Raw genomic sequence first — 19,648 nt, forward strand, 5'->3', positions numbered from 1 at the left:
TGTCTTAAAACAGTGGAAATTTATTCTGTCACATTTCTGGGGTCTAGCCTTCTGAAATGAACATATTGGCAGGGCTATGCTCCCCATTGAAGGTTCTAGGGAAGACTCTTTTCCTGTTTCTTCCTAGCATCTGGTGGGTACTGTCAATTTTTCATATTAATATTCTTTGGCTCACAGTTGTATCACTCCAATCTCTACCTATGTCATTACCTGGCCTTCTTCCTTGTTTGTCTTTGTGCATGTCTTCACATGTCTGTCTTATAATGACATTGGTCATTGGATTTGGGCCTAACAAAAACCAGCATGACCTCATGTTAACTTGATTACATCAGCAAAGACTGTATTTACAAATGTGGTCATAGTCGCAGGTTCCAAGGGGTAGGACTTGAACATATCTTTTTGGAGGACACAGTTTAACCCGAAACAATGGGACTAGTCTAGGTTTGGAGAGCTTTAGACAATAGAGAGCCAATGATTTTCTGTATCAATTTTGCCAGTCTATCAGATAACTCTCATGGTCAGGTATATACTTTCAAACTCTTTGGGAGGAGGCATTGTCCTGAGTCTTAATCAGCTTTGGAGAGAAAGAGAAGTAGAGTGAAAGTCTTAAGGCCTGCCCAGTCTATACTTCCTTATGCTGGCATGACTTTGGTGGACCCCTTATAGTACTCTGCTCATACCCTGTGACATATTACTTCTATGAAAATAGTGATATATTTGAAGAGCATATATTAGTTTCAAAATGAGGGAAAGCTAAGAATAACATATTTTAATTCTGATCTGAAGAATGTTCATTGTTTTTAGAGAGAGAGGAATGGGAGGAGAAATTGATGTGAGAGAGAAACATAGATTGGTTGCTTTGCATATGTGCCCTGACCAGGGATTGAACCCACAACCTTTTGGTGCATGGGACAATACTCCAACCAATTTAGCCACCCAGCCAGGGCCAATAATAATATTTTAGTTTTCTAAATGTATTATTTCACTGCTGCCACTGTCTTCTTCTTTCCTGTCAGCACCCATTCTAAATGCCTATACATAAATCAGCCTTCAGTCACCTCTAGGAGAGTCTTACATTTTTTTTTATTTGATGTTAGGAATGTTTCCATTTTATTTTGTAATTTCTCCAGAGTTGATTTTGGGATTCACCATCTTCATGGCAGTTGATAGTCCCACCATCAGTTAAAATCTGAAATCATCTTTTCTTCACAGGGAGGACTAAAGTTTTTCACCTATAACTTAGAAGCCAAATAACAAAATGAAGCCAGTAAAACATCTGTTGTCCTCTAGTAATAAACTGGCAAATGTTCCAGAATTAAGTTACGGAAAAGGAGTACTTAATTCACCGTTGTCACCTAAACCAAAGGAAAAACAAAGTTCAAAATTAGTACGTGATAAACTTGAACCAATGGTTTTAAGATCTCCACCAACGGGAGAATCCATTGTGAGGTATGCTTTGCCCATTCCATCAAGTAAGACAAAGGAGTTAATAGCAGAAAATGAATTGCTCAGGAAAATTACCAAGCATCTGAAGATGGTAAGTCACTTGTTGGTCCTTGTGTTGAGGGTCCTCATGACCTTCCCCAGGTTTAGTGATTTGCTAGGTGACTCACTGGACTCAGCATAAGTCATATCAATAGCTAAGATTTATTACAGTGAAAGGATACAAAGCAAAATTAGCAAAGGAAAAAGACACGTGGGTGAACTGTAGAGAAAAACAGGTCCAACTTCCAAGATTCCTCTCCCTTTGGAGTCACAGAAGACATGTTTAATTCTTCCCACAACAAACTGTGACAAAACATATGAAATGTGTACAAGATATATTCATTGGAGACTCAGTGCCCAGGGTTTTATAAGAGCTTGATCACTTTGGTATTCTTTGCTTGTCATGTATCAAAATTACAGACTCCTGCCCTGGCTTGTGTGGCTCAGTAGATAGAGTGCTGGCCTGTGAACCAAAGGGTCACCAGTTTGATTCCCAGTCAGGCCACATGCCTGGGTTGTGGGCCAGGTTCCCAGTAGGGGGTATGTAAGAAGCAATGACACATTGATTTCCCTCCCTCTCTCCCTCATTTCCCCCTCTTTCTAAAAATAAAAAAATAAATAAAATCTTTAAAAAAAGAAATTTCAGACTCTCTGAAGGAAAGCAAATGTTCAGCTTAATTGTTTGTACAAAAAGTTTAGGGACAGTGAGCCATTAATCAGTTAATGAATGGTGGGGACTTTCTTGAATTCTAAGTTCTGAGATGCAAGCAGAGTTTTCTAAAACTAGGTTTTTTGAAGTCCCATACCTGTTATGTCAACTCTTTTTTGCACTTTAGAAACTTGAGCTCTTAGTGTTGGGAAAGAAATCTCCCTTTTTCTGGGTTTCTTTTTGCCCAATGATATAGAATTGAATTGTAAATGTAGCAGACACCAAGTGGGAACATCAAGGAATAGCACAAACATAAAAAGAATATAGTTTGTAGAACTTGCAAAATAGAAGTTTGCTCAAAGTTTGAAGGTTTAGTTTAGAGAATTTGCTTTAAAAAATTATTGCTTCTGGTCTCTCTATTTTCCCCACTCTCTTCAAACAAGAAGTTTGAGTCATATTTTGAGGAATATTTTGGTGGTGGGTAGAGGTGATGCTTCAGCAATGCATAGGCAGATTCTCTAATTTTAGATATCTGTCAACACAGAAGTGGAAGCATTTTAGGGCATCTCTTGCTAGGAAATAGCATCAAGGACTGTTGCTCATCACTTCTTTGTGATGATAGAAGATGGGGAACGAGACAGAACATTTAAGTTTATGACACTGGCAGAAATAAATGTTACTGCCAAAAAGGTCCTGATATGGTTGACTTAATATCTTTTTAAGTTTACTATAATAATTTAAACTATGGAAGTACTTAATTTACTTTGATTTTCTCATAGGTTGTTTCTACTTTGGAAGAAACCTATGGAATTGGCAATGAAAATGTAGAAAAACCAGTTGTGAAGACCAAACATGAAGAATTATCTTTATCTGTAAGTATGCATAACCCTAATGTAGAGACATTGACACTGAAAAGGCCTAAACTTGTTTTTTAGTCCATGTATGTTTACAGAATGAATTTCCCATCCATTATAATGATCCTCTGCTAGTGTCAGAATAATGATGGTATAAGAGATACCTTTGGTCTCTCTCACTGAAATTTCAGTGATTTCAACAGCCATAACTCAACAAAGGATTCACTACTCAACATACAGGCATGCCTGAAAGATCCGTGCATGGAAGCATCTAAAGTTGGGCAAGCAGGAACAAATGGTAGGTGAGAAGGTTGTAAACCTGAGACTAGCCATGGATGCAGCCCTGCATCTGGGAGCTCATGGCAGAGCACAGTCAGAAGAGGGGAGAAAACCACTTATGGCTAGCACTCCCTTCAACTAGAAGGAGCAGAGAAATTTGGTGGGCATTCTTGTTGGAGAGATCAGCACAAGCTGTGGCGGAGCCTGGAGATCTTGGAAAGCGCACAGCATGGGGATGCTACCGTGGCTGTTGGGTGGTTAGAATTCCAGACAAAGAAGGAAAGTCTTGAAAACTGGCTATTCCATGAATGACCAAAAGTTGCCTTCCTTTGCCCTTGATAGTGGGTTGTGGAGCACATTATCTGCAAACATGAGAAATAGTATTACAGAATCACTATGTCCCCAGAGCTAAGGGTATACTCTGTAACTGATTCCTGGTCCAGGGGCAGAGGGGGGCCCCATGGAGATCTGAGGTTGCCATTACCAGGAGTACAAAACAAAGAAGGTGACTGGGTTTCCCCATATAATGTCACCACCAAGAATTATGGCCACACTGATATCAGCTGTAGGGGTCAGCAATGGGATTTCACAAAGCTAAAAAAAAAAAAAGAAAAAAGAAAAAGAAAACAAATGTTATTCAGTGCCACCTACTGGAAAATAATAGAAAGATCTCTTCACAGTGAACTGCTGAGAAGTGCCACTAATATATAGATACCTAGATAGAAAAGGAAACTGCCAAATACCATGAATAACCCAGTAGCAAAGGCAGCTCAGAAAGAAAATGAAAAATCTAGACTTCCAACCAAGATGGAGGTGTAGGTAGTTATACTTAGCCTCCTTGCATAACCAAAAGAAGAATGAAGAATGTAAATATAGAAAATAACCAGAACTGCCTAATATCAAACTGTATGGAAGTTCTACAACCATGGGGTTAAAGAAGAAACATTTATCCAGACTGGTAGGAGGAGTGGAGATAGGCAGCCAGGGTGTGAAGCAAGGTGGTGGCTGGCAGACTGGACAGTCCCACATTTACATGCGGATAAAGTGGGAAGAACAACTGAAGAGTGAGAAAGACTGAACGACCCAGGGTCCCAGCCTGGGGAAATAAAGCCTCAAAACCTCTGTCTGTAAAAATCTGTGGGAAATGCGGGGTGGGAGAAACTCCCACCCTCACAGGAGAGTTTGTTGGAGAGACCCACAGGGTCTTAGAACATACACAAGCCCACCCACTTGGGAATCAGTGCCAGAAGGGCTCAATTTGTGTGTGGTATTGGGGGAAATGACTGAAAGCCGTCTGAGAGCTGAACAAGTGGCATTATCCTCTCTCTAACCCCTTCACCACAATCAATACCACAATGCAACAATGTGGGTTGCCCTGTCCTGGCAAATACCTAAGGCTCCGCCTCTTACAATGTAACAGGCATGCCAAGAAAAACAATGGCCCAAATGAAAGAACAGATCAAAGTTCCAAAAATAGAACTAAGCAATGGAGAAGAAATAGTCAACCTTTCAGATACAGAGTTCACTGATAATCAGGACACTCAGAAAAGATTGAGTATGGCTGCAAAATAACAGAAGAGGTGAAGGCTATATTAAGTGAAATAAAGAAAAATATACAGGAAACCAACAGTGAAAAGTAGGAAACTGGGACTCAAATAACGATTTGGACCAGAAGGAAGAAATAAACATTCAACCAAAACAGAATGAAGAAATAAGAGTTCAAAAAAAATGAGGAGAAGCTTAGGAATCTCTGGGAAAACTTTAAACATTCCAACATCTAAATCAGAGGGGTGCCAGAAGAAGAGGAAGAGTAAGAATTTGAAAACTTACTTGGAAAAATAATGAAGGAGAATTTCCCTAATCTGGCAAAGGAAGTATACTTCCAGGATGTCAGGAAGCTCAAAGAGTCCCAAAGAAGTTGGACCCAAGGAAGTACACACCAAAGCACATCATAATTACATTACTCAAGATTGAAGATAAAGCAGCAAAAGGAGAAAAGGAGAGCATTGCCCACAAAGGAGTTCCCATAAGACTAACAGCTGTTTTCTCAAAAGAAACCTTAGAGGCAAGGAGAGACTGGAAAGAAGTATTCAAAGCCATGAAAGGCAAGAATCTACATCCAAGATTATTCTATCCAGGAAAGCTATCATTCAGAATGCAAGGGCAGATAAAGTGTTTCCTAGATAAGATCAAGTTAAAGGAGCTCATCATGACCAAGCCCTTGTGTGAACTGTTAAATAGGGACTTATCTAAGAAAAAGAAGGAGATCAAAACTTTACACATTAAAATGACAACAAACTCACAACTATCAACAACTGAACCTGAAAAAGAAAACAAAAACCAAAACAAACTGAGCAAACAACTAGAATAGGAACAGAATCACAGAAATGGGGATCACATGGTTTGTCAGTGGGGAAAGGGGGGTGGTGAATGGGGGAAAAGGTACAGGGAATAAGTAGCATAAATGGTAGGTAGAAAATAGGCAGCGGGGGTTAAGAATAGTATAGAAAATGTAGAAGCCAAAGAACTTATATGTAGGACCCATGGACATGAACTGAGGTTGGGGAATGTGTGTGGGATAGGGTTGCAGGGTGGAATACATTTTAGTCAATGAAATGTATTAAAAAATAGAAACATAGAAATGACTCAGAGGGAAGGAGAGAGAGATTTAAGCACTGTGGGATTAATCTGATTCCATCAGAAAAAAAAAAACCAAGATAAGATTTATAGGCATACCAGAGGAAGAAGAGAAAGAGGAGGAAATGGAGAGACTATTCAAATTGTTGATGAGAATTTCTCAAAACTATGGAAAGATTCAGATCATTGCATCCAAGAAGCAAACAAAATTAGTTACTTCAATCCAAAGAGGCCTTCTTCAAGGCACATTGTGCTAAAATTGTCACAAATTAATGACAAAGCAAGAATTCTCAAGGCAGCCAGATAAAGAAGAAAGAAACCTATAAAGACGCCTGGTTATCATTGTACTTCTCAGCATAAACTCTACAAGCCAGAAGACAGTGGGTACAAACACAGGGTCTGGCATAAATAATGCCCCTCTTTTTTATTAGAAAATTTAATGACAATATCATAAGCACGTAATTCTGTTACATATCACACTCAAGCAATACCATATGATATATTAAGTGAAATGTTTAATTAAAACCAAAAATTATTATACCCATACTATTACCCTACCAACCATACTCAAGCAGTCATTACTTTTGCTGGATCCCATATTTAAACTACTGAAAGAGAGAAATTACCAGTCAAGAACAATATAACTAGCAAAGTTATCCTTTAGATATGAAGAAGTGAGATTTCTCCAGACATAAAGAAACTGAAAGATCTTGTCACCACAAGACCGCTATTGTAGGAAATATTCAAAGAGGTTATTCTACCTGAAAGAAAGAACACAAGGCCACAACACTGCAAATAAGATAATCAGCAATCTTTTAGTGTAAACAGAGATAATTTATGAAAACAAAAACATGAAAGGAGAGGGGGTAAGTGTCTGTTTCCAAAGAAGGCCTGGCATTGGACAGATTCAAAGGGAAAAAAATCTGTATATATGAAACTTTCTTTTTCATAAACCTAATGGTAATCACACACAAAATATCCAAATTGAGACATATAGCTTAAAAAAAGAAGAAACAGAGGAAATAATTTTGGAATACCACCAAGCAAAGACCACAGACAGAAATAAAAAGGAAAAGTACTATTTGAAGCACAGAGCTATTGGAAAACAAAAGAAAAATGGCTATATAAAATACTCATACATCAATAATTACCCTAAATAGAAATGGACTGAATTCACCAGTGAAGAGACAGAGAGTAATGGATTGGATCAGATAACAAAGCCCAACCACATGCTGCCTCCAGGAGATACATTTCAGGTGCAAAGACAAGGTTAGACTCAAAGTGCAAGTGCAAAAGAAGATTCTCTAGACAAATAACATCCACAGAAAAGCAGGTGTAGCCATACTTACATCTGACAAAATAGATTTTGAAATAATAAAGGTGACAAGGTACAAAAATGGACATTTTATAATGATAAAGGGGATGCTACATCAATAAGACATAAACAAATTTGATAAATAACTAAAGAGAGGAACTAAATGTGATTAATAATGTAAATTAAAAATTGAGGCTTGCAGTCATAACTCACTAGGTAATTTTTACTTTGTCACTCTTATTAAACCATATGTTTTAAAAATAGTGTTTTAAAAAGACAGTATCTGAAATAAAATGAAATTTCAAAGTGGAAAACACAAAGAAGACATACTACTTCTTAATATATATGCACACAGGGACCACTGGAATATGTAAAGCTACTACTCACAGAACTGAAGGGAGAAACTAACAAAAACACAGTCATAGTTGGGGACTTTAATACTACTCCTTTGACAACTCTAGATTGACCAACCAAGCAGAAATTCAATAAAGAAATATTAGCCTTAAATTACACATGAGAGCAAATGAACATAATTGGCCTTTACAATTTTTCATTCCAGAACACGATTATACATTCTCCAGTGCACATGGAACATTCTTAAGGATAGACCGTATATTGGATCACAAAACTAGCCTCAACAAATTTAAGAAGACTGAAATCATACCAAGTATATTCTCTAACCACAGGGCTTCAAAATTAGAAATCAACTGCAAAACAGAAGTAGAGAAATCCAAAATTATGTGGAGATTAATCAATATACTACTAAAAGTGACTGGGTCAAATAAATAAAAGATGTGATAAAAAGATATAGAGAGACAACTGAGACTGACAGTATAACATATCAAAATCTTTGGGATCAGCAAAAGCACTAATAAGGGGGATGTTAATATCATTATAGGCATATCTCAAGAAAAAAAGAAGTCCCAAGTAAACAACATAACAAAAAAAAGAAGAAAAGCAAGCCAAAGTCAGCAGAAGAAAGGAAATAAAAACTAGAGCAGAAATGAATAAAATAGGGAACAAAAAGACTATACACAAAATTAATGCAACAAAGAGCCAATTCTTCAAAAAGATTAATAAAACTGACAACCCCCTGGCTATACTCACTAAAGGAAAAAGAGAAAAGACTCATAAATAAAATCAGAAATGAAAGAGAAGTTACCACAGACACCACATGTATACAAAGGATTATACTAGAATACTGTGAAAGATTATATGCCACCAAATCCAACAACCTAGAAAAAATGGATAAATATCTACAAGTATATGACCTTCCTAGACTGACTCATGAAGAATTGGAAAATATAAATTGTTCAACAGTAAGGAAATTGAAAAAAAGAGTCAAAACCACCCAAAAAATTGAAGTCCAGGACCAGATGGCTTTGCTAGTGAATTCTACCTATCCTTCTCAAACTCTTCTAAAAAATTGAAGAAGTGGCAATGCTTACTAACACATTTTATGAGGCCATCATAACCCTCATACCAAAACCTGGCAAGGATAACATGCACACACACACATGCACAACTAGAGATTGATATCTCTGATGAATACAGGTACAAAAATACTGGCAAAGTGAATACAACAATATATTAAAAGAAATAATACACCACAAGCAAGTGGGTTTTATTTTAAGGTCACAAGCATCATTCAACATATGCAAATCAATGTCATGCACCACATTAACAAAACAAAGGATAGAAATTATATGATCTTACCAATAGATGCAAAAAAGCATTTGATAAGGTAAAACATCCAGTTATGATTAAAACAATAAAATAGGTATATAAGGAGAGTACCTCAACATAATGAAGGCCATATGTGACAAAATCTCAGCCAGTATCACACTCAATGGTGAAAAACTGAAAGCTATTCCTCTAAAATCTGGAGCAAGACAAAGGTGCTCACTCTCATCACTCTTATTCAACATAGTGCTGAAAGTCCTAGCCCAATGAATCAGATGAGAAAAAAACAAAAGGCATCCAAATTGGGAAGGAAGAAGAGAATGTGACTTTCTGCAGATGCCATGATTATACAGAAAATGTTAAAAACTTCACCAAATATTTAAGTTGCTGGTTATCAGAGGGATGGAGGTTGGGGGACTTAGAAGTGGCCTAATATATGAAGATGGAAGATGATTTGAATTTGGTGGGCACAAAATACAATATTTAGATCATGTGTCATAAAAATATACACTTGAAATCTGTATAATTAACCAATATCATAACAATAAATTTATTTAAAAATTAAGTTAAAAATTAAAAATCATGCCTTAAATACCTTTGTAGTTTCAAGATTTTTGATTATCAATAATGTTTTTTAAAAGTGTTCTGAAGAAAATAATAAAAAGAAGGCACAAAAAACAACAAAAATGATCCTCTTAGGTAATGAAAATAGTGTACTGATTTCTCCATCCTCTGCAAACAACACTTATCTTAAAGTTTAATTAAAACTTATTTATATGCCTTTTAATGCTATTGCTTTTATTTTTAAGCATATGATTAGCTGTTAGTTTGAGATGTATATTCTTTTTTTTCTGGTATCTCACATATTATTTTTAAAATATATTTTATTGATTATGCTATTACAGTTGTCCCATTTCCCCTCTTCACTCTTCTCCACCCTGCACACCCTTTCCCACCCACATTACCCCCTTTAGTTCATGTCCATGTGTCATAAGTTCTTTAGCTTCTACATTTCCCATACTATTCTTACCCTCCCCCTATCTATTTTCTACCTACCATCTATGCTACTTTTTCTCTGTACCTTTCCCCTCCTCTCTCCTCCTCCAACTCCCCTGTTGCTAACCTTCATGTGATCTCCATTTCTGTGGTTCTGTTCCTGTTCTAGTTGTTTGCTTAGTTTCTTTTGGTTTTTATCTTAGTTGTGGTTGTTAATAATTGTGAGTTTGCTGTCATTTTACTGTACATGTTTTTTTTATCTTCTTTTTCTTAGATAAGTCCCTTTAATATTTCATAAAATAAGGGCTTGGTGATGATGAACTCCTTTAACTTGACCTTATCTGAGAAGCACTTTATCTGCCCTTCCATTCTAAATGAAAACTTTGCTGGATAGAGCAATCTTGGATGTAGGTCCTTGCCTTTCATGACTTGGAATACTTCTCTCCAGCCCCTTCTTGCCTGCGAGGTCTCTTTTGAGAAATCAGCTGATAGTCTGATGGGAACTCCTTTGTAGGTAACTGTCCCCTTATCTCTTGCTGCTTCTAGGATTCTCTCCTTCATTTTAATCTTGGCTAATATAATTATGATGTGCCTTGGTGTCCCTCCTTGGGTCCAACTTCTTTGGGACTCTCTGAGCTTCCTGGACTTCCTGGAAGTCTATTTCCTTTCCCAGATTGGGGAAGTTCTCCTTTATTATTTGTTCAGATAACTTTTCCACTTGTTGCTCTTCCTGTCCCCTTCCAGTACCCCTATAATTCGGATGTTGGAACGTTTAAAGCTGTCCTGGAATTTCCTAAGCCTCTCCTCATTTTTTTGAATTCTTGTTTTTCTGTTCTTTTCTGTTTGGTTGTTTCTTTTTTCTTTCTGGTCCACTCCATTGATTTGAGTCCCAGTTTCCTTCCCATCACTATTGGTTCCCTGTGCATTTTCCTTCATTTCACTTAGTGTAGCCTTCATTTTTCCATCTAATTTGTGACCAAATTCAACCAACTCTGTGAGCATCCTGATCACCAGTGCTTTGAACTGTGCATCTGATAGTTTGGCCATCTCTTGGTTGCTCAGTTGTGTTTGTTCTGGACCTTTGATCTCTTCTTCCATTTGGCCCAGTTTTTTTGTTTGTTTGTTTTATTTTGTTTTTGTTTTAAAAAAAAAACTCTTGTCATGCCTGTTATGTGTGAGGGGAAAAGCCTTAGGTGTTCACGAGGGCAGGGCAACCCAGTTCTGGGTTGTGATTCTGTATGTGGGGGTGGATTCCAAGAGGGAACAATGGTGCTTGCTCTGCTCTCTCCTAGATTGCAATCCCTTCCCCCTCTTCCCCCAAACAAACTGGGCCTTCACAGGTGCTGATTCCTGGGTGGGTGGGCTTGTGCACATTTTAGGACCCTGTGAGTCTCTCCAAGGAACTCTCCTGTGAGGCTTGGAATCTCTCCCTGCACTGCAGCCTTCACAGGTGTCCCCAGTCAGTGCCTTGGGGTTTTCTTTCCAGTGCTGGGACCCTGGGTTGCATGGTCGGTCTCACTCCCCAGCCTCACCTTCGTTATCTGAGCAGGTGAATTGAGACAGCCTGGTCAGCCAGCTGCCTTGCACGCCATGCCTTGCTTCACAATCTCTGCCTCGCTGGGTCTTTCCATTGCCACCCTGCGCCTGGGGTCTGCCAGCTGCTGCCTGCTCACCCAGGGTCTGCCTGCCTGCCTCCATCTTGCTCACCTGGTGCCACTGCTTTTGGTGCCGTGACCCCTCTCCGCCTAGCTGCCCAACTCCACTCCACCTTACAGTCTGGATGAATGTGTCTGTTTTAACTCCTTGGTTGTTGGACTTCCATAAAGTTCAATTTTTTGTCAGATCTGGTTATTATCTTGTTTCTAAATTGTTGCTGACCTTATTTTGGTTGTATGAGGAGGCACAGTCTGTCTACCTATGCTTCCATCTTGGCTGGGAGTCTCGAGATGTATATTCTTTATCATGTTAACAGTTTCTTCTATTTCTAGTTTGATAAATAACAAAACAGTAAAGAAGTTATTGAATTAAAGAATTTTTATTGTATATATTGAAGTTATGTAACTATTAGGGTGAAAATGTAGTTTTTAAAAATCTATTAATAAGATGAATTATTTTAAATATTTCTTAGTATTCAACTGTACTTTAATGTGCTTTACTCATAATAGTATTTTTCTTTTGTAATTGTTTTTATTAGGCAGAGATTGATTTTGGCTTTTGTTAATAGAACATTTATGTTGAGTCTTTTAATCAATGAACATGATATATCTTTATTTTTTAGAGTTTATTTGACTTCTTTCATCATACTTTTGTAATTTTTTAAGAACAATCTGACAGTAACCAAAGGGGAGGTGGGAGGGGATAATGGGGGGAAGGGGGAAAGGGTTTTCAGGAACAACTATAAAGGACACGTGGACAAAACCAAGGTGGAGGGCAGAAGCAAGGGAGGGAGGTGGGGATGGCTGGGGTGGGGGGAAGTGATGGGGGGTAAACACAGACAACTGTAATTGAACAACAATGAAATAATTTTTTAAAATTTTGTAATTTTCACCATTCAAATCTTGTACATGATTTGTTAGGTTTATATATTAATATTTAATGTTTTTGGAATTACTTTTAGTGGCATTATGTTTTAAAATTGTTTTCACATATTGCTGGAATGTAGAAATATGATTGATTTTTGTTTGTTGATCTTATACAGCAAGGGGGAAAAGTAGGTTTACACATATTTGCATGGAAAATAATATAATATTTAATAAATAATAATACAAGAAGAAATTATATTTCGTGTACTCACAACTGTACCTAATTTTGCCTCACCCTGTATTTTGCAACCTTGTTCAATGTAGTTTTTCATTCTAGGAACTTTTATGAATATTTATTGGGGTTTTTTATATAGGCAATTACATCACCTTTAAATAAGGACAATTTTACTTCTTCCTATTCAATATGATTTTTTTTGTATTTCTTTCTCTTCTGTTACTGTGCTGGCTTTGGTTCCCAGTATTATATTTAATAATAGTGATGAGAACAGACATCCTTGGCTCATTCTGACTGCTACTTACAGACAAGGGAGGAAAAATAGTTCTCTGCTTGCTTCCACCAGTGCCACTCTGGTGGCAGAACTGGAGTGCCACGTACTACAGCTGGTTAGGTGGTGGAGATCCACTCTCTAGCCCTGCTGAAACCACCCTGGTGGGGAATAAGGAAGGCCAGCTTTCATTGCCACATTGTTTTGTAGCCCTATTTACATATCTGGGGTGGTGGTGCAGTTTTTTCTTGGTGTTTGGCTCAAGTATAATAGGTATTGTCAAAAAGGTTATGTGTTATGGTAGAGACACCTTTCCACATTCTTTGGCTTTTCTTAAGGATTTTTTTTTGGTCATTTTAGACTTAGCATTTTTATTATTGTCAGTTCCAAGCTGCAGTCTTTTCCAGTGCTCTCCATTCATTTTATATGTATGTAAAAAGAAAACCTAAGGAACTCATTATCCCTCAAGTTTCAAGATTCCTGAATTTCTCTTTCATCTTTCAGAATATTCCTGGGTTTGTTATATTACATCTAGTATATTTTAGTTGTAGAGAGAAGATTAGAGGAATGAGCCTAGTACATCATGGTCAGAACTAGAAGTTCAAAATTATTTATCTTTGATATAGTTCTATGTTCTGATGTCTGCTTTGTCTGATACCAGCTTTCTTATGATTAGTAATGCATGTTATATCTCCTATTTTTTACTTTATTTTTATTGTTTATATTATTACAGATGTTCCCATTCCCTCCCCTTTTTCTACATTCCCCATGCTGTCACTACTCCCTTCCCTCTGGCTATCAGCACACTGTTGCCTCTGACTATGGGTTATGTATATATCTTCTTGACTAATCCCTTCATGTTCGTTTATCCAGTCCACCATCCCCCTTCCCCTCTGACATCTTTTAGTCTATCTGTTCTATCTATCCATGCTTCTGTTTCTATTTTGCTTCTCAGTATGTGTTTTTTTAACTTCTTTTTTTATTGTTGTTCAAGTACAGTTGTCTCCATTCCCCCCCACCACCACTTACCTCAACCTCAATGTGTTTTGTTCATTAGATTCCACACACAAGTAAGATCATATGGAATTTATCTTTTACCAACTGGTTTATTTCAGTTAGCATAATAATATTCATGTCCATTCATGCTGTCACAAAAGGTAAGATTTCTTCTTTTTATGACTGTGTAGTATTCCATTGTGCAGATGTACCACAGCTTTTTAATCCACACATCTACTGATGGCCACTTGGTCTGTTTCCAGATCTTGGCTATTGTAAATAATGTTGTTATGAACATAGGGATGCATAAATTTTCTGATTGGTGTTTTGTGATTATTAGGATATGTTCCCAGAAATGGGATTGCTGGGTCAAAAGGCAGTTCCATTTCTTGAGGAAACACCATATTGTTTTTCATATTGGCTGCACAAGTCTGTATTCCAACCCACAGTGCACTAGGTTTCCCTTTTCTCCACATCTTTGCCTGTACTTGTTGGTTGATTTGTTTATGGTATACATTCTGGTAGGTGTGAGATGATATTTCCTTATGCTTTTAATTTGCATCTTTTTGATGATTAGTCACACTGAACATCTTTTCATATGTCTGTTGGCCATCTGTATGTCCTCTTTGGAAAAATGTCTACTCATGTCCTTTGCCCACGTTTTAATTGTATTGTTTGTTTTTTTGGTGCTATATAAGACATTTACATATTTTGGATATTAACCCCTTATAAGATGTTTCATTGGCAAATGTGTTCTCTTGTATAGTGGGTTTCTGTTTTATTTTACCAATGATTCCTTTAGGTGTGCAAATGCTTTTTAATTTGATGTAGTCCTGTTTGTTTATTTTTTCCCTTGTTTCCCTTGGTCTAGGAGATATAATGGCAAAAGTCATTCTATGAGATATGTCTTAGATTTTAGTGCCCATGTTTTCTTTTAGGATTTTTATGATTTTTTAACTTACATTTAAGTATTTTATCCATTTTTAGTTTATTCTTGTTATGGAGTGAATTGGTGGTCTAGTTTTATTTTTTTATATATCTGTCTGATTTTTCTAAAACCATTTTTGAAGAGATGTTTTAAAAATTATATTTTACTGATTATGTTGTTATAATTGCCCCATATTTTTCTCTATTACCCTCATCCACCCAGCCCCTCCACTCCCTCAGTCAATCATCACACTATTGTACATGTCCACAGCGACTATTCTGTAACTACCAGTTTGAACTTCTTTTTCTTTCTTTTCTTTTTTAAAATTTTTTATTTAATTGTTGTTCAAGTACAGTTTTCTGTCTTTTACTCCCATCCCAGCCAACCCCCACAGCCCTCTTCACCTCCCTCCCATTTCTACCCCTCCTAGTTTTAGTCCATGTGTCCTTTATACTTGCTCCTGTAAACTTGTCCCCCTTTCCCCTGAAATTCCCTCCCCTCTTCCCTCTGGTTAGCTTGTTCTCTATTTCAGTGTCTTTGGTTATATTTTGCTTGCTTGTTTGTTTTGTTGTTTAGGTTCCTGTTAAAGGTGAGATCATACGGTATTTGATTTTCACTGCCTGGCTTATTTCGCTTAGCATAATGCTCTCCAGTTCCATTCATGCTGTCACAAAGGGTAGGAGCTCCTTCTTTCTCTCTGCTGCATAGAATTCCATTGTGTAAATGTACCATAGTTTTTTGATCCATTCATTTACTGATGGGCATCTTGGTTGCTTCCAGCACTTGGATATTGTAAATTGTGCTGCTATGAAAATTGGGGTGCATAGGTTCTTTTGGATTGGTGTTTTAGTGTTCTTAGGATATAGTCCCAGCAGTGGAATTGCTGGGTCAAAAGGCAGATCCATTTTTAGTTTCTGAGGAAATTCCATACTGTTTTCTCTAGTGGTTGTACCAGTCTGCAATCCCACCAACAGTGCACTAGGGTTCTCTTTTCTCCACAGCCTCTCCAACACCTGTTGTTTGTTGCTTTGTTTATGATGGCCATTCTGACTGGTGGGAAGTGGTATCTCATTGTGGTTTTAATTTGTATCTCCTGATAGCTAGCAATACTGAGCATCTTTTCATATGTTCCTGGATCCTATGGAGAAGTGTCTCTTTTCCTTCGAGAAGTGTCTGTTCAAGTCCTCCTTGGAGAAATGTCTTTTCAAGTCTTTTGCCCATTTTTTAATTGGGTTGGTTGTCTTAGAGTGGAGTCGTGTAAGTTCTTTATATATTTTGGAGATTAAACCCTTGTCTGAGGTATCATTGGCAGCTATGTTTTCCCATACGGTTGGTTCTCTTTTTATTTTAATACTGCTTTCTTTAGCTGTGCAGAAGCTTTTTATTTTGATGAGATCCCATTTGTTTATTCTTTCCTTTATGTCCGTTGCTCTACAGGACATATCAGTAAAAATGTTGCTGTGTGAAATACCTGAGATTTTCCTGCCTATGTTCTCCTCTAGGATTTTAATGGTGTCATGGATTAGATTTAAGTCTTTTATTCACCTTGAATTTATTTTTGTGTATGGTGTAAGTTGGTGATCAAGTTTCATATTTTTGCATGTAGCTGTCCAGCTCTCCCAACAGCATTTTTTGAAGAGGCTATTTTTACTCCATTTTATGTTGCTCCCTTTGTCAAATATTAATTGACCATAGAGACTAGGGTTTATTTCTGGGCTCTCTATTCTGTTGCATTGGTCCATGTGTGTGTTCTTATGCCAATATCAGGCTGTTTTGATTACAGTGGCCTTGTTATACAGTTTGATATCAGGTATTGTGATCCCTCCTACTTAGTTCTTCTTTCTCATAGTTGCTGTAGCTATTTACAGTCATTTATGGTTACATATAAATTTTTGAAGTGTTTGTTCTATATCTGTGAAATATGCCATAAAATTTATCTGTGAAATACTTTAATAAGTATTGCATTAAATCTATAAATTGCTTTGGGTATTATGGACATTTTGATTATGTTAATTTTTCTGATCCATGAATATGGTACATGTTTCCATTTGTTTGTGTCATCCTTAATTTTTTTCTTCAGTGTTGTGTAGTTTTATTAGTAGAGGTCTTTTACTTCCTTGGTTAGGTTCATTCCTAGATATTTTATTTTTCTTGTTACTATATCAAATGGCATATTTTTTCCTGATTTCCATTTCTGATGTTTCATTGTTGGTATACAAAAATGCATTTGATTTTTGAGTATTGACTTTTTATCTTGTTGTTTTGACAAATTCATTCATGAGGTCGAGCAGTTTTTTTGGTGGAGCCTATAAGGTTTTCTATGTACACTATCATGTCATCTGCAAACAATGACAGGTTTGTTTTCTCTTTTTCAATTTGGATGCCTTTTATTTATTTTTATTGTCTGATTGCTGTGGCTAGGACTTCCAATATTATGTTAAATAGAAGTGGTGAATGTGAGCAACCTTGTCTTGTTCCTGATCTTAGTGGGAAAGTTTTATGCTTTTGCACATTGAGTATGATGTTGGCTGTAGGTCTCTTGCATATGGCCTTTATTATGTTGGGGAATTTTCCCTCTATTCCCACTTTGCTGAGTGGTTTAATCATAAATGGGTGCTGTACCTTATCAAATGCTTTTCCCATATCTACTGGTATGATCATGTGATTTTTGTCTTTGCTTTTGTTTATGTGATATATGACATTTATTGATTTGCAAGTATTGTACCATCCTTGCATCCCTGGGATGAATCCCACTTGGTCATGGTTCATGATCTATTTAATGTATTGCTAGATTCAGTTTACCAACATTTTGTTTAGGATTTTAGCATCTATGTTCATCAGCAATATTGGCCTGAAGTTTTCTTTCTTTGTTGTGTCTTTATCTGGTTTTGGAATTAAGATGAACCTCACTTCATAAAAAGAGTTTGTGAGTCTTCTGTCTTCTTGGATTTTTGGAATAGTCTGTGAAGGGTAGGTTTTAGCTCTTCCTTGATTGCTTTGTAGAATTCTCCTGTGAAAACATCTAGTCCAGGGCTTTTTGTATGTCGGAAGTTTTTTTATTACTCTTCAATTTCATCAGCTGTTATTGGTGTGTTCAGGCTTTCTGCTTCTTCTTCAATGAGTTTTGGTAGATTATATTTTTCTAGAAATTTATCCATTTCACCTAGGTTTTCCAATTTCTTGGTGTATAGATCTTCATAGTAATTTCTTATAACCCTTTGTATTTCTGTGGTGTCAGTTGTAATATCTTCTCTTTCATTTCTGATTGTGTTTATTTGGGTCTTCTGTTTTTTTTTCTTGTTGAGTGTGCTTAAAGGTTTGTCAGTTTTGTTTATTTTTTCAAAGAACCAGCTCCTGGATTTATTGAACCTTAGAATTATGATTTAGACTCTGTGTTGTTTAGTTCTTCTCTGATCTTGGTTATTTCCTTCTTTCTACTTGCTCTCGTATGTCTTTGTTGTTGTTCTTAAAGGTCTTGTAGATGTAGGGGTAAGATTGTTTATTTGAAATGGTTCTATCTTTTTTACACATGCCTGTATTGCTATGAACTTCCCTCTCAAGAGTGCCTTCCCTGTATCCCATAGATTTTGGTTTGTTGTGAGTTAATTTTCATTTGTTTCCAGAAGCTTTTTGATTTCTTCATTGATCTCATTCTCGACCCATTCATTGTTTAATAGCATGCCATTCAATGTCCATGAGTTTGAGTGCTTTTGAGTTTTCCTCAAGGTTGGTTTCCAGTTTCAGTCCCTTATGGTCAGAGAAAATGCTTGATATGACTTCAATTTTCTTGAATTTGTTTAGGCTAGTTTTGTGTCTTATCATGTGGTCTGTCTTTGAAAATGTTCCATGTGCATTTGAAACGTATGTGCATTTTGCTTTTTTGCTATGAAAGGCTCTCTCTATATATATCAGTAAAGTCCATTTGATCTAAGGCATTGTTCAGTGCCACAATAGCTTTGTTGATATTTTCTTTGGAAGATATATTCATTTTTTACAGTGGGGTGTTGAAATCCCCTACTGTAATTGTGTCACTGTCAATATCTTTCTTAAAGTTCTCCAAGATTTCTTTTTATGTATTTGGGTGCTTCTATGTTGGGTGCATATATATTCACAATGTTTTTGTCTTCTTGATACATTCTTCCCTTGAGTATTATGAAGTGACCTTTTGGGTCTTTTTTATGCCCTTTTTTTGAAATCTGTTTTGTCTGACATGAGTATTGCTACCCTGGGTTGTTTTTTCTTTTCCTGTCCATTTACTTAGAATATTTGTTTCTAGTCCTTCACTTTCAGTCTGTGTAGGTCTTTTGTTCCGAGGTGGGTCTCTTGTAGGCACCATATGTGTGGGGCATGATTTCTTATCCATTCAGGTATTCTATCTCTTTTGATTGGAGCATTCAATCTGTTTATATTTAAGGTTATTATCGATAGGTACTTATTTATTGCCATTTTCATACCTGTGTTCTTCTCTCTCTCACTGTTTTTCTTCCTGTTCTTAAAGCAGTGCCTTTAGCATCTCTTGCAGAGGTGGTTTTGTGGAGTTGTATACTTTTAGACTTCTTTTGTCTGGGAAACTCTTTATTTGGCCTTTCATTTTAATTGAGAGCCTTACTGAGTAAAGTCATCTTGGTTGTAAGCCTCTGGTTTTCATTACTTGTAATATTTCTTGCCATTCTCTTCTGGCTTAGAGAATTCCTATGGCAAGATCAGCTGCTAATCTTATTGGGGCTCTCTTGTATGTTACTTCCTGTTTCTCCCTTGCTAACTTTAAGATTCTCTCTTTGTCTCGGAATTTTGCCAT

The 19,648-nt window shown here is 36.8% G+C and overlaps 1 protein-coding gene across 1 annotated transcript in view; it reads left to right on the forward strand.

The window, feature by feature from the left end:
• The first annotated feature begins 1,258 nt into the window (after positions 1-1,258).
• CCDC7 (coiled-coil domain containing 7) overlaps positions 1,259-19,648 on the forward strand; it is a 185,219-nt gene continuing 166,829 nt past the window's right edge. Inside the window, exons 1-2 of the mRNA XM_045820006.1 lie at positions 1,259-1,537; positions 2,914-3,006. Of these exons, the coding sequence (XP_045675962.1) occupies positions 1,259-1,537; positions 2,914-3,006 (372 nt within the window). The remainder of the gene's footprint in view (positions 1,538-2,913; positions 3,007-19,648) is intronic.

Source organism: Phyllostomus hastatus, unplaced genomic scaffold (assembly GCF_019186645.2).
Source record: "Phyllostomus hastatus isolate PE091 unplaced genomic scaffold, TTU_PhHast_1.1 phas_scaffold_39, whole genome shotgun sequence".
Classification (NCBI taxonomy): Eukaryota; Metazoa; Chordata; class Mammalia; order Chiroptera; family Phyllostomidae; genus Phyllostomus; species Phyllostomus hastatus.